At 49.5% G+C, this 14,777-nt stretch overlaps 5 protein-coding genes across 6 annotated transcripts; 3 read left to right on the forward strand and 2 right to left on the reverse strand.

The window, feature by feature from the left end:
* The first annotated feature begins 1,893 nt into the window (after positions 1 to 1,893).
* On the forward strand, positions 1,894 to 2,993 carry PV06_11667 (uncharacterized protein). The gene has a single exon (XM_016413377.1). The coding sequence runs from the start codon at positions 2,104 to 2,106 to the stop codon at positions 2,944 to 2,946; it is 843 nt and encodes a 280-aa protein (XP_016256250.1). The 5' UTR covers positions 1,894 to 2,103; the 3' UTR covers positions 2,947 to 2,993.
* Positions 2,962 to 3,697, reverse strand: PV06_11668 (uncharacterized protein). Its single transcript, XM_016413378.1, has one exon. The coding sequence runs from the start codon at positions 3,319 to 3,321 to the stop codon at positions 3,010 to 3,012; it is 312 nt and encodes a 103-aa protein (XP_016256251.1). The 5' UTR covers positions 3,322 to 3,697; the 3' UTR covers positions 2,962 to 3,009.
* A 2,485-nt stretch (positions 3,698 to 6,182) lies between these two features.
* On the reverse strand, positions 6,183 to 8,223 carry PV06_11669. Of its 2 annotated transcripts, XM_016413380.1 has the most exons (4): positions 7,641 to 8,223; positions 7,497 to 7,595; positions 7,175 to 7,439; positions 6,183 to 7,119 (listed from the first exon to the last, which is right to left on the reverse strand). In XM_016413380.1, the coding sequence occupies exons 1-4, from the start codon at positions 8,197 to 8,199 to the stop codon at positions 6,318 to 6,320; spliced, it is 1,725 nt and encodes a 574-aa protein (XP_016256253.1). In that variant the 5' UTR covers positions 8,200 to 8,223; the 3' UTR covers positions 6,183 to 6,317. The 2 variants fall into 2 exon arrangements, with proteins under 2 accessions (XP_016256253.1, XP_016256252.1); XM_016413379.1 differs by having other exon boundaries at positions 7,497 to 8,223.
* Positions 8,224 to 8,522: 299 nt separating this feature from the next.
* On the forward strand, positions 8,523 to 10,574 carry PV06_11670 (uncharacterized protein; the record flags this gene model as incomplete). The annotated part of the gene is made up of 3 exons (XM_016413381.1): positions 8,523 to 8,762; positions 8,820 to 8,836; positions 8,922 to 10,574. 3 exons carry the CDS (start codon positions 8,523 to 8,525, stop codon positions 10,258 to 10,260), a joined length of 1,596 nt encoding a protein of 531 aa, XP_016256254.1. The 3' UTR covers positions 10,261 to 10,574.
* Positions 10,575 to 11,522: 948 nt separating this feature from the next.
* PV06_11671 (uncharacterized protein) lies at positions 11,523 to 13,694 on the forward strand. The gene is made up of 3 exons (XM_016413382.1): positions 11,523 to 12,341; positions 12,391 to 12,627; positions 12,679 to 13,694. Exons 1-3 carry the CDS (start codon positions 11,555 to 11,557, stop codon positions 13,380 to 13,382), a joined length of 1,728 nt encoding a protein of 575 aa, XP_016256255.1. The 5' UTR covers positions 11,523 to 11,554; the 3' UTR covers positions 13,383 to 13,694.
* The last annotated feature ends 1,083 nt before the right edge of the window (positions 13,695 to 14,777 follow it).

Raw genomic sequence — 14,777 nt, forward strand, 5'->3', positions numbered from 1 at the left:
CACTCTCGTTAAGTTAGGGTATAGTCTCGCGATTGACGTTAATTCTTTGCGAGTTCTTCTTAATTAAGTGCGCGATAAACTGATATAAATCTTTCTCTGAGACTAAATTCATTAACTAACTCTTAGTCTAATTTATATCTTCACATTCTTTTTGGTCGAACGAAGTGATATCAATCAGAAATTTACTCGATATTTATTGAATTAAGGCCGCCTTTTGAAACTCGATGAGTAGGGAGAGCTTAGGCTCACGAAGGATTTATTCAGAACATTTCACTATGCGTTGTATTCTCATATATCTGGGGCACAGATGAAGATGAGATGTGTCATGAGTAGACAGAACAGAGAACAGACGACATCTCAAAACTCCACGCCAAGCGTACTTGCCAAGCACGTAACGCCAAGAGAACTCAGGGGAGCCGCACAATTATCGCAGGCTTCCCGCACAAGGAACTTCCCTTTCTTATGCTTTGAGTTCTGTAACTAGAGCACCTAGATAGGAAGACCTATTTTTATTGTGTTATTACTCTGCCTATTCCACAGGCCGTTCCTAACAGGAACCCGCAATTTTCATTTATGCATAATATGAGGCCGCTTCGTCCGTGAGATATAAGATGATGGTTCACTTAGTGTCGAACCTACATGAGCACAAAGTATTTAGAGCTACGAAACTTTACGTAGAATATCCCATTCCTAATGATAGGTGAGACAGCTGTTGATGTTGATGCATGAAGGGAAGGGGCGGAGAGAACCTCGGGGAGAGATTGTCCACTAACCTAGCCGGACGTGAGTAATTTAGCCGGTAAGCGTGAGAATGAAGGCCAGGATAAGCCTCTGTAATGTATTCGTAGATAATTGTATAATTTGTTCGTGTCGGTTACTGATGCTCTCGGTCTAGAAGTTGTACGGTGCAGGCATAGTCGTTTGAACGAAAGGCTCTGAACGCTAAAGTCTTCGTCGTGAGAACTATTATTAGCGTCGGGCCCTGTGGCCCACAGGTAGAAGATTTAGCCAAATCGATCTGCGTGGATTTATTTTCCCACCGATGGTAGGGAGTTGGTCCAAGCTTCAGGTTCGGGCCGCCGGTATCGACGAAATGATATGGTAATGTATGGCGAGCAGTCTCTCAACCAATCGACTACTATGACCTGGAAAGAGGACTTCCTAGTCCTCAAGTCTCACCGGGACTTCAAATGTAATCGATAGGCCCAATCATCTGATCAAAGGCCTTTCGGAGATGCGGAAGACGTTAACCGCGGTGATAAATTCGCTGTTTGACGTAAATAGCCTCGGATTCGATAAGTCTTGCTTCGCTTCAGGTCGTCACCAAGAAATAACGAAGAGTTCTAATTCGCTTCAAGGGTTAGCGGGCTTTAGCGTTCCTCGCGCACTAGAATGAGGTATAGGTGGGCTATCATAGCAACTCTAATTCTGCAACTAACCGGCCTTCCTGGTTGTTATCGCTTGGGTCGATGTTAGGCTTGAGCGCAGGTAGTCCCCACGCTACTTTGAAGCAAGATGGTGGTTGAAGAAAAGGGGAGGCGACGTAGCCAGCTGCACCGTAATGCACTTTATGGTTGCTTAAGGAGGAGTGGCGGGTGTTGCGTGGTAACCACCATGAAGGAGTAGGTAGGGTAGATTATAGTAAAGTCAATTGAAAAGTCTCTCGATTGCTCGAGTGTGCGCAACGATTCGAAAAGTCTAACTCAGCAGGTCCAGGATCCAGGGAACAAAAATAGCGCAGTGCCCGGCGGTCTCAAAGACTGTGTATGCAATGTGGTCATAGTCGAATGTTGAGGGCAAGAGTGTGTAGACTTGCCCAAGCCGTTGATTGGTGTTAGCATCTACAAGGCTCCACAAAGCTTCTGGCGGTCAGCGTTTTGCGAAGGACTCTTCCATGAATATGATGTTCAGTGTATGCAAGTGCACACCCTTTCATTTGGACCCTGGTGCCTTCGATGCAGGCTTGAGCAAGGTTAGATGTGTGGTTGTGTCCAAAGAGACCGAACGAAGAGGTAACTTCCAAATGGATAATATTGCACCTCGAGTCCGTTGTGAGGGCTGGCTGCCCTGCTTGTCTACCTAAGAGCAAGGCACATCAGAGCAATGACAAGAAGACTCGTTCAAAATATGGATTCGATTGCCATACTTTATTCGTGCCGACCACCCTTCTTGCCAAAGCAATCAAACCACGAGGGGAAGCTGTCAAAATTTGACGAAATCAAAACCAATGCAATGCATGTCAGCGACTCGAAATCTAGTGACCCCCTTCATCAAGACGACTCGGCCACTATATTTGAGGAGGATCTACAGTTGGAAGACGAATGTGAATCGATCGCACATGATACAGGAGATTATCGCATACAAAAGATTGTTGAGTCCTCACCGACAGGATGGCAGGTTCTGAGGTCATCTGATGGCGTAGTATATATCGCCTTTGAGAATATGGAAGACCTCGACTCTCATCTACGGGGTCTGGAATTGCGGAACAGCCTTGATATTAACCACGACGGCTTCGAAGTAGGCTTTGTCCTGGCTGTTTTAAGACATTCGCCTTCTTCATTGAATTTGACAAGCATGGAAAAGGAGCTTCTCGAGGGCTTCATTTGGAGAACAGTTGAGGAGGTGCTCCAGGTGGGCTCGACAGACTTTCGTGGCGGCAGCCTGCAACGCAAGCGACAAGTTACGGGCTTAGAGCTTCTTCGTCGCTCCGCCTGTTCGCAGGACTCTTTGATGTGGTATTTCCCACCAGCCCCGAGGTTTCCTCTCCCTGGAAAATTGTCAAAAGTCTGGCCAATAGGTGAAAATTGGTTGACGTCATTTCAAGACTTAGAAGGCCAGGATCTAATCACTTGTACTGTGGACTTTGAGATCGGGCACGTCAACGCGTCAGGAATCTTGTTCAAACATCCTGGTCGTATAGATGTGGGGATATTATGTGGTGTCTGAAGGACATAGTATTCATAGAGTTAATGCATTATTCCAGGTCGACACGCTGAACTGCCGCCAGAACTACTTCAATCTCATGAAAGTAAATACCTGAGCTTCCTGTGAATTCTTGGATATATAGCCTCGGAGAAAATTGACATAGTGATGTCGCGGCCATGAAAGGTCACCGAGAATAACTTTTTTATCCTGGCCATAGAACAGGCTTATCTTGTCTGGATGGAGCGTTCGCGACAACTCCTTAAGTTGTTTCTCATAAAGCTCGCATGTCAAGTCCGCTGTCGGGGCTAGTCCAACGAGGTCGAATGGATCAAATTTGATGGCATCCATCCACAAGCCATCCTCCGCCAATTGTACCAAGTTGTTATTCTCTTCCATATTAAAGTGTACGAACGATCGTCCTTAAGAGTCTAAGCAGCTCGATGCTGTTGACGTCGGGTGCTGTGTTGTGACTGTGAGTGTCACACAGACAGGAGGACAAGAGTGGGAGGAGCGTTGACAGGTCTTTTAAGACATCGGAGAGGAGGGGTAATCGAGTTCAGTGGGATGGCTAGATGCGAAATTGGAATCGCAGCGGAAGTCATTTTATAATCAAACCTTTGCGCACGACTAAATGCATATCAGTAGTAACGGTACTGAATCTTGACTAGTGACTAATCAGTCCTAAAGTCAGAAGATCACCCAACTTACCCCAAGTTCTTGATCGAAATCTCCACGACCTTTGATTCACGCGTCGAGAGGTCGTAGCTCTGACGTTGTTTGTCAAAGGAGTGACTTGAATTTCAAGGATTTCTTTCGCTGTCGCAAGAGTGCCAAGCGTGCTCCCGCTTAACTCTTTGGGGCTTAGCCCCGAGGGTTGAGACGTTGCGCAACACATCGCATTTATTTCTTCGAGATTACGGTTAGGGACCACTACAAGAGGAATCATACAAATTACGATCCATGGCGATGTTTTTTACGGGTGAAAACGCATGACCATTCGCAGGGTCTGGTGAACGTACATACTCTTCCGTGAAGAATCTCTCTACGAGTCTTGAACCTGGATCTTTAGGCGGATGTTGCTCGTGATGCTAGAACCACGAACCAACGCCATCGCACCGCAGCTTCGGACCGTTCAGGAAATTGATCAAAGATGCACGACCACGACCTGCCCAGGCGCCGCCATTCCGTTAAATTGTTATCCTCATCTAACGTCCAGTGGCCTCGCTTCGTCGGCCGGGACAGCGTTTCACTTTCGCTGGGACAGAAGTCGCTGCTCGTGTCTGGGTCGGGTGAACATCTTCCTCTCCTTCTAGCTCGGTCTCGTCTCAGATTATCCATTTTGGTAGCACGTCGCGATATCGTGGCTGTGAGGAGCCAACAACGGTCAGCCAGTGGCTTGAGAACGATATTGGCCAGCTTGTCCGGCTGGACACCACACCCAAGGGCCCAACCCGTAGATGAATGAAAGATATTCTGAAGGTCCGCCGGACTGTCGATAATGATGGTAACGAAGTCGGCGTCACCCGATGTCACAGGCTAGATACTCAAGCCTTTCAACTTATCCTGCTGGTGTTCTTGCCCGTGGTCGTTGAACGGCTCGTCGATATCTGGTGGCGATGTAGGAGTAGGACAGAGCTCGCGAAGGAGAGAAGTATGCCCAATTTGATCTTCATAGTTTATGCTCGCGCCACCGTCAAGGAGGGTCTGCCCACCGTCCGACCCGAAAGCATGGTTATTGATTCCAGTTCCGACCTTGCAGCCTGGCTCGTGAAGATGAGCACACACACTCGACAGACATTCAGGGAGTCAAGATCAGATTCACTCATATGGCGTCGTTTTCGGCCAGTGATGTGTTTAACGTGCCCGCTGAGCTGGGGAGATACTGTCCGTCGCCTGGCTCGTTCGGTCTTACCAAATCGTCTGTAGGCTGAGAATTAGAGAGATTCCGCTGCGAGGCCGGTGAGGGGAGCCGAGATGGAATCACCACCTCTATCCAGGATTTGTGACGAGAAGATGGTGGGAAGCATCGCCGCGGGGATGGTGCCACCTTCAGGTTCGGCTGAGCGCAGCCTAATTTTGTCGTAAGGTCAATCGCGTCGGAATTTGTCCGCAGGGTAGACGTCTCGAAGCGGACGAAATCATCGCTTGGTGAGAAAATGACAATAGCGCGAGTCTCAGCGACCCGTGAAGGATAGCTCTGAACATGACTAGGACCCTAGTACAAGTAGGATAGACAGTGTCCCTTCTCTCTGTACTGTACACCGGCATGCGCCTCCGTCCTCTCGAGCCATGCAGAGAGTCCTGTAGGGTTTTCCCGCCATTGGCTACCAATGCACGCTACGCCCCGCGAGTCGCGTACTGCTCGTACACGCCTCGTTTCGCGTTGCCTAGCGTGGTCTCCCACATCTAGGCCGTCCATGTCTCGCAAGAGGACAGTGAGAGAATTCTAGCCAGCAACTCTTCTCACATTGCGATCTCTTACTAGCCAAGCCTATGTCCCTCTTTCCGTTGTATTTCCTCGCGGTGGCTTGTTCCTTTCGGTAGACCATTCTCCTCCTTTCTATGCCACCGGTGGCTTGTTCTCGAAGTTTACAGGGCCGAAAGGATAGGCTCAAGGGGTCGAGGGTGAGCTTGTTCTCGGATTATAACAGGGTCCGTCGCAGGCAAAACCCCTGCGCCGTAGACGGTGACTTGTTCTCGAGGTTTAACATGGCCGTACGCGCCGCAGGAGACCACCTAAGATAGAAGACGTCAGAATTAACAGGCCCACCAGTACGTACCTTCTAGGTTCTAGGGATCCCGCCACCCTCGCACGTGCCACTGAAGACACGTCTCTCAGAGCGCTTGTGGGCTGGGGGTGTCCTGTCCCGTCAGTAGGCGATACCACATCCACGAGCTTGATGTTGTAGGACTTGTTTCGGTTCCAGGTACGAGCTGATACTGACGGGCCGGGTGGTTTCCAAATGATGTTCCCCCCTTTTTTTGTGCCTACTGGTGCTCAGCCTGATTACCACTGGTCGCAGCTGAGCGTTACTGATCTTGTTCGTCACGTGATGCCCTCTTGGCAGGACCACGGCTTGGCTGCCTCGGCTTCCCATCCCACTGAGTTCCTTGGCTGGTGTCATACTTGTATGCGGCCTGTTCGTAACAACACAATAAAAATATTCAAGAGTACTGTAACGAGTTATACCGCGTGAGTCTTTAAAGAGACTTAAAGATATTATCATTATAGTATATCTATTTATATCTCATGTAGAGAAGTTTCCGCGACTACATGCACATTGTCTCAATCAATCAAGAATGGTGTTTTGTGAAACTTGTGACCACTTTTGCTGTGACAATCGAATTTTCATAAGGGGACTCTCCAAGAGGCTGATGGGGCTGCTCTCCACCTAGCCGCCATTTGTCATTTCCAGATTGAGTGCTGGGATCTCGACACTCGTTTGTCCCTCGGTGAAATTGAAAATGAACAGACCCAGAGGTTTGCCATTGTAGTTCAGTGCATCAACACTCAGCCAGGTGATGCACGTAGGGGTTCCGGCGTCAATGGGTGCATCTTGGTCCTGAAAAACTGCTCGGAAGGCAATCTTGGTCCCTCCGGACGTGTTTCTTTCAATTAAATCCGTTGGGTAAAGTCTGATACTCAGCGCTGACGGAGAAATTCCCGCGACCTTTGCAAGTTCTTCGCGAATGTCTGTTGATCCCACCGTGAAATTGGATAGGGACAAGCCAGGCATGTCATCCGGATCTTCGATGATCAGAGATGCAATTGGTTGGGTTGACCTGTACTCTCCAGAGTACGTATGCCCTGCCTGGCTAATTGCCGCTTTCTCAAGTCCTGGTAGGAGTTCATCGGCGACAATATCGACATAGACATTGAGATCAGCTGCAGCCACTTCATCTGCTGCGAGGATGACGAAGCCGACATTATAATCGGGCACGAGCCCGAAATATGAGCTATATAGACCCACTGAGCCATAACTCGTGTAGATATCGATGACAGGATTGATGGGGCTCTGGTCCTGGGTGGATTTGTAGATAATCCAAGGGCGGCCGGCGTCATTGACTAGGTTCGATGTGTGTGCAATTGGTTTGAGCCACCTCCGTGTCACAGCAGAGGGATTCAACGTAGAATTGAGCATTGCTATTCCTGCTCTTGACATATCGGCTATTGTAGAGTACATTGATATGGATCTTAGAAATAGTAAGTCAGTGGGTGACAAACTCTGCTCCGTTTCCAGAAACTCACGGGGATTCATCGCCGAAGTCGGTATACCAGCCGCTCTCATTCCCACTTATCCCCGGAATCACAGCATTTGTGCTATTCAGTGGGCGGTGCAAGCTAGTGGATGATATGCCTATTGCATTAGCTGTTTGATTGAACATAGCATCGTACGGCTGCTTCTTGATACCCTCCAAGGCATAGGCGAGCAGTTGGAAAGCCGTATTCGACATGATAGGAGTTGTACCCGGGAGATAAACGGGATACCGTGCGCGTAGGTCTTTGAAGAAATCTGTACTCTGTCAGGGTTTATTGACGGAAACACAGTCTGTTTTAGTAGGTTACTCGCCTGTTCTCGTACAGGTTGGCTGTAAACAACCAGACCATTTCGCGCCACTCAGCGGCTTTGGAAGTGAAATATTCCGCGCGCTCAGATCGGTGATGCCATCTAAATCCGCTGTTAGACGACCCTCGGCCGATAGTTCAAACTTACAATCTCGGGGCACTCCTGAAAGGTGTCCCGCCAGATCACCAAGTGTCACGTCGTCCCAGGAGAAGTGTCCAAAAGTGGTCTGGCCATTGTCCCTTGTTAGTTCTGGTATGTATTTGGTGATCGGGTCGGGCCAATGTGCCTCTCCAGCTTCAATGAGGAACACCCAGACTGTAAAGACTTCTGTGACTGTGGCGATGCGGAAAATGCTGTCCGAATCAAGTTTCGATGTCCCAGGTGTTGTTTTGGATATGAGGGGCGCCGTGTAGTGGTACTCAAAAAAGAATGGATGTGTATGGTTCAAAGGATCATTCGAAGTAAACAGACCGATGGAGAAAGAAGTTGTGTTGGAGGTAATTGTCCCATAGGTGCTATTGGAGGTGGAAACAAGTTCGTCGAGGGTGGCAGTGACATTTTTCAGCGCAGATTGAACGATATTGTCACTTGCCAGACCGCTTGGAAGAGGAAAACGTGGACCGAGGATGGGACATGGTTGGAAAGACTGCGAGTGCGCGCTGCACAGATGGAATAGCAATAGAATGAACGAGGTTAGAAGAACCATCTTGAAATACAACTTGAAGTGACAACACACGATTGAGAAGTAGAGGTAATCCTGAAGACGGATGCCCTTTATATGAAAGGTGCACTTGGCTGCCTCGGACCAGCGATCAGAACGACTTGTATCTGTCCTTGACTAGCATTGAACATCGTCCTCAATACCAATTCCTCAGCGATGGCTATTTCGAGCATTGCGTGGTATCTACAGGAAAAACTGATCGCTGCCGCAATTTCCTCAAAAGGAAACGAGAGCGATAGCCCACTTAGATGCCGCCGTTTCGAGATGATCGAGGCTGAGTTTTTCAGGCCTCCAACAAATCCACAACTATGAAACGTCAATTCTTTCTACACGTGCCCACCTCCTTCTTCGTCGTCGCTCTCGTATCTCGATTAAGGATCACTTCTGACATTGGTTTGTCGGCTCCTCCGCCAGCAGGTTACGCGCAAGGGCTGATTGGTGGAGTGTGGACAACCCGTTATGCTCACGTCCTCCACGGAAACGCATCTACAAAGAGTCAGTGGGCGACTCGGGTCGAAGAAAACGAAGACTGGCTGCTTGACGTGTCGGTAAGTCGAAAGGAAACTAAGCCAACATCTCGCCAAGTCCCGAGAATTGCTCATAAGTGCGCAGAAAGCATCGGGTAAAGTGCGATGAGCAAAAACCAAAGTGCAAGAGGTACGACATGTCCACCAAACCGGCATGTAAGCTGATAGAATCTCTTCCAGATGCACACGGCTTAAACTTCATTGTACTGGTTATCAAGATGTGTTCAGAAGTTTTGACTTGTCGCAACAACCATCTGCAATTCGAGCTCACAAGCCCGACCGAACAGCCGCCAGCGTCGATTGCCAACTCAGCACCTTTCAAGGAAGTGACAAGGAGCGCCAACTGTTTGAATATTTCCGCACAAGAGTTGTCTTCCAGCTCAGTGGCTTCCTTGATGAAGACTTTTGGATCACGACGGTTCTGAAAGTCTCCCACTCGGTGTCATCGGTCCATCGTTTGGCGATTGCCATTGCGGCATATATTGGAGAACATGACAGACATTCCAGAACAACAATGCCTCAGCAGTCTTGGAATGCCTCTTTGAAATACTATCAAACTGCCCTTTGCAAGGCAAATCGGTATACAGAATCTGTAGACCAGGAACTTGTGGCTATACTAAGCTGCCCCCTTTTTCTGTGTATGGAGTTTCTGCAAGGGAAAAAACTACAGGCCATGTCCCTCTTCCTGCATGGCTACCTTCTCATGAGAACTTTCCAAGAGCAAAACTCCCGAAACTCTGCTATATCTAGGTGGGCAGTAGTCTACGAGAGTCTAGGTCCCGTGTACAACAGACTTATGATGATGTCAAAGCTGTTCGGCCACAGTTTCCCAACTGACTATTCCAACCTGGCATTTCTACCTGGCTCAAACCCAACACCATCATCCACTTTCAACAATCTCACTGTAGTTGCGAAGCCAAGGCAACAGTCAGGACAATGGATCGTCCGAAGAATATACGAGTTGCTCGGTCGTCTTGCCGCGTCGTGGAAGCCACGGGTGGTCTTCCAATGGATCCCAAGCGAATCCGCGACCCGCGGCAGTGAACTGGCGCATGACTTGGCTCGGAGAGCAGCACACCCAAATCGCCAGATCCCGGTAGGGACGAAGTTGAAATCGACCGCCAGAAGGAAGCCGAAAGGAACCCACGACGAACAGAGGAAGCAGTTCGAGGCGCGCCCCGGTGGCCGGTACACGAAACAGCTCGATCGTGCTCTCCCTGGCAAACACACGCGAAAGCTCTATGATAACCTCAAACGCGACGAGGCGCAAACCTTGGCTCAACTCCGAACGGGGAAGAGCAGACTCAACAGGGCCCTTTACAGGATCAAAGCGGTGGACTCGGACCAGTGTGAATGGTGCCGCCGGCCCGAGACGGTCAGACACTTTCTGACGGAGTGCACGCGTTGGACCTTGCAGCGCCAACAATATCTTCACGCAACTACGGAGCGGTGGATGGACGTGTCATTCCTTCTGGGAGGGTGGACCAATGAAAGAGTGGATGGACCGCTCAAGAAATGAAAACCGAACATGGAAGCGGTCAGAGCGACAATCCGCTTTACGAAAGCCACCGGTCGATTGAAGCTCGACCCTGAACAAAGGAGGTAACCCCGATTTGAGAATTGAACGAGCCCACACCCGACAGTTCCTGTGCCGATGAAAGAACAGCAACACTCAAGAAGAACAGACTTGAGGGCGAAGTGTGTAGCTCGTAAGGGGATCACAGCAGCCGCGAGGGTCGTATGCCGCCGAAGGACCAACAGCAGGAAGTACCATGAACCGGGACGTTCGCCTGTAGCCATGTAGAACTAGCTAGTCCCCATTGGGCTTAGCCCGCCTGGGCGTATGAAAATCAATCAATCCCATTAATAGGCAGTCCTCGAGAATACCTTAAGTGTGTTAACAGTAAGTTTGACGATAAGGTTAACACGCAGTTAGATGTCGGCAAGTACTTTAGTTATATCAAAATATCGTGGATGTCAGCATGCAAGACTATTGGCACCCCCAGAAGGTATTAAACAATATTCTGCTGGCGACAAGTGTCGAGATATAACGTCTTTAACTAGACAGTTCGATAATTTGGTAGATTAGGCTTGAACTAGGAGGCTTCGCAATGTGAAACGTGATCTGAAGAGGGGATGGCACAAAGCTAACGCGGAATATTATTCTCTGGAGGCAGATATGCAGTGCGCCAGACAGAGGTCTGTCAACTCGCTCATGTCATAGATTCACCGTGATCAATTGGATGGATGTCTCTAATCTCGGAAATGGCCTGAACTCGTCCTGCTTTACATATCGGATTTCTATCGGCCTCCTCTTCCCTGAGGTTCATAATGGTGTTCCAGTAAGCTTGATTAGGAGTCTGCGATCTTTTCCCTTCTTGATAGGAAGATCAAATCTGACAATGTTGTAAGTTGTGTCGCTGGCTAGTGGCCGTAACGTGGGCGGTTGGAAAAAGAGCGAATACAAGTCTTTCTCCGCTTCGATGGCGGCCTCGTGGAATCAGGTCCTGCATCTTGGTGGGTTTTTGGCCGTGTCTTGTAGTTGTGATATCTGCCGGACGATTTATACCACTGAAAGAGGTGGTCCTGTTACTGTATGCGAGAAACGGGTGCTTGGCATTGAAGAGCTATGGGTGCACCGGTTTCTTGGAGAATATGGGAAGGTAGGTGGTGTCGGAGATAAGCTTTCCCATGTTGTTTACGCGACGTTGCGCGACGCGTCTACCACACACCTCACACTCTCACACTCTCACACTCTCACACTCTCACACTCTCACACTCTCACACTCTCACACTCTCACACTCCTCGACACATGAGCGGACCGACATTCATGTCGCCAGTCGATAGTTCGACCGTGAGCTTAAACGATGTCGGCTCTACACAGCAGGACGATGTCTTTCTGTGCACACAATTACAGTACCTAAGCTCAAGACACGGTCGACACTTAGAAAGGACTCACAGAAATATTCGCACCGCGGTCGAGTATCTGAAAGGCAAGAGAGCAGCACGAAAGTTCGTGAAGGCATGTTGGCAGAGGGCATTGGCCATCTCCCCGCAAGCTTTCATGTTCCTGAGTGGATCATTCACCCATCACCACCTTCTGAGGAGAGGACAATACGCCTGTCAACAACTGATCGATCTCCTGAAGCGAAATCAGAGCATGATTGATCAGCACTCAGAGTTATCATCTCTCAGTGCACAGTTTCTGAATGACCTCAAACAGCTAGCTCAGGCTGACATTTCTGAAAATCCAAAATCCTCCCGCAGTTTACGTCGACCAGCACCCCGAACAGAGAAGGCCACAAGGGCTCAAGAAGAGCTGTTGGCGCCATACAAGCCACCTACACATGATGATGAGCCTGCTGTTGCACCGTGGCTGGACTACTTCCGCAAGGAGCCAGCATTTCTGATACATCTGGACCTTGCTTTCGACCACTCGAAGCTGGGACTGCTGACATCTGCCACGGAAGATCTGCGTACTTTATGGAGAACACACACAACAGGTCTACCGACGATCGTTCCGGCAGCGGCATGCTGGCGGGGAGATCCGCCGACATTTGAACAGCTCTGGGTCGAAATGTCGAAGATCAAAGTAAACGGTGTGTTATGAAGAAACCGAACCGAGTCTCGAGAATGCTAAGGGACAAGATCTTCGGGTCTACGAACAGGGTGAACAGTCAGCCAATGCCGCACTCGCGTTCTGTCAGATGGCGAGACCGAATCAAGACAATCCCATTTGCATCATCGGGATGGAGCTACCCGCGTTGGTACGATGCCGAGCGTTTGGGGGATGTGCTCAACTTCATCAGCGAGCGACGACGTACCTGGAGCAGCGCACGGTGTTCAACATGACGCCGAAATTCTCGTTCGTCGACTTGCATACAGGTATGGCTACTTGTCATCAATCGAGGGCTCGGATATTGACTAAGACAACAGACTACGGTAAAGATGGCATCTCTGCTACCCTCCACGATTGCGAAAAGGTGTGGGGGATGTATCCTCCAACGCTTCACAACCTGCAGTGGATGGCTGAACACCGGGGCCAGCAAGCCAAACTGGCACAGGGGATGGGAGTTTTGGAAGGGGGTGTAGTAGCGCACACCACTTCGGCGGAGGCGGTCTACCTGCCGGCAGGATGCTTGCATGCTGTCTTCACCCTTGTCGGTGGGTTCCTGGTCTCGATCGATTGTACCACTCAGAGGTCAGTATGGCCGTTTGCACAATACCTCCGATGCAACATGCAAGCCGAACTAGGAGCCACCGATGAGCGAAACTGCTATTTTCTCTTCCTGGATTCTCTCGACGTGGCCTTACAGAACGCTGGGGAGAGGGATGCCTTCCGTGCATGGATCGAGGTCGAAGACGTCCTCCAGATCAAGAGGAAGAGCGACCGAGGGTGGGTTCGAGCGGCACGAAAGGTGTGGGATGATTACCTGAAGGCTGATCCGATCATTGATGTTGAATGTCCCTGCCAGGGCGCAGTCAGCTCTTACTTCCTTGAGCATCTAAAGGTCCGACATTTACGTTGGCTATTCAATGACACCGGTCAGGGCCCTACTGAACCCAACTCAGGCGTTGAATCTGGAACCAAGGTCATCAGGAGGAGAGTGAAGAGAGGCAAATCGCACGTGGACGAGTGACCGCCCAGGAGTTGAGAGGAAAAAGAGAGCACACAGTGCAGAAATGCAAAAATTCTGAAGATTTTTTCAATTTCTAGCTACGTTCCCACGATACCGTCGCTCAAAATTAACACCTTGGGAAATGGAAGTCAAGCCTCTCGAGATGAGATCCGGACTTGGTCAAAATCTTGTGCTGAGGCCGAATAGACAATCGCCAAAGATGTGTCAGGAACCACCAACGAAATGACATTCGTTGGAAGCTGTTTCTCCTTCCCAACTTACACAACTCCATCTAACCTCGAAAATAATACCAGGGCGTACTAGAGGCAGTCGGAACCCGGCTGGCAGCGACGCTGATACCAAAATCCATGTAGCGTCTCATACTGAGATCCAGCACACACGTCTTCCATAGCTACTCGAAACGATGCCATCAGAGAAACCCACTAGTAAGACGAAGCTACATGAGAGCACGGCACTTGCTTGGTTACACGTTTCAAGCTCTGCTTGCCGTAAGTTAGTTACTCAAGGCAGCAGCTCACGATCTCGATAACGTTTCGTCGAGGGTTTTGCGTATGGATTGCACTATCCGTAAATCGAATTGAAACTTCTGTCGAACTTCGTCTTCGATATACAATTGAGTCCACGATCGGAGCATATGAGAGCAAGTTGCAACACTCAAACAAACGATCTCCGAGCTCTGCAACAGGTTCTCGCGGGACCAAAAAGATGTCCCGCGGTGTGATGGAGAACGGATCAGGAACCGGAAAAGGCCCCCTCGCGTCTCATGCGAGGTTGTCATCAATATTATACTGAATTGAGATCGCACCACGATTTCAGTGACCTCTTTTTCAACCTCCTTTGATGAGTGTGGTAGGTACGTAACCAAAATTGGACCGAATTAACGATTGGGGGAGGGCCGTTACGGAAGCTCTCGATATCTTCAAGATGTCAAGTAGCTGGCAATGAGGCAATGCCACCGCACCACTAAAGCTTAAGAGGCGCCTGGAAGATACATTTGTATTATGATATTTTTCCATTTGGGAAGGAGGGCTTTCTGCCTGAAGTAAGGAAGGAAAATATCAGGTTGGTTCACACTTAGCACCCTTGTGCACCTCGGGCTAAACTCCTTGTACACCAGAACGTGTACAATACCAAACACCATTTAATGGAAGTAATTAGACCCACAAACACAAAGATGAGCCGCTTCGCCATCTCCCCAAATGCTTAGCGCCTTCACCGACTCCTGTTGCCATTGGACCGATACGTAAAGACGTTCAGACGAGCGCAAAAGAGAGCTTGCCGTCCATCTTTCTCGTAGTTAGTCCACTGCGAATCTCCCACGAAGATAGACTGATCCCCATACTCGACGCACCATCCCGACTCTTCTTTATACCGCATCCGCTCTGAAGTAACTTC

This window comes from Exophiala oligosperma (genome assembly GCF_000835515.1).
Source record: "Exophiala oligosperma strain CBS 72588 unplaced genomic scaffold supercont1.49, whole genome shotgun sequence".
NCBI classification, from domain to species: Eukaryota; Fungi; Ascomycota; class Eurotiomycetes; order Chaetothyriales; family Herpotrichiellaceae; genus Exophiala; species Exophiala oligosperma.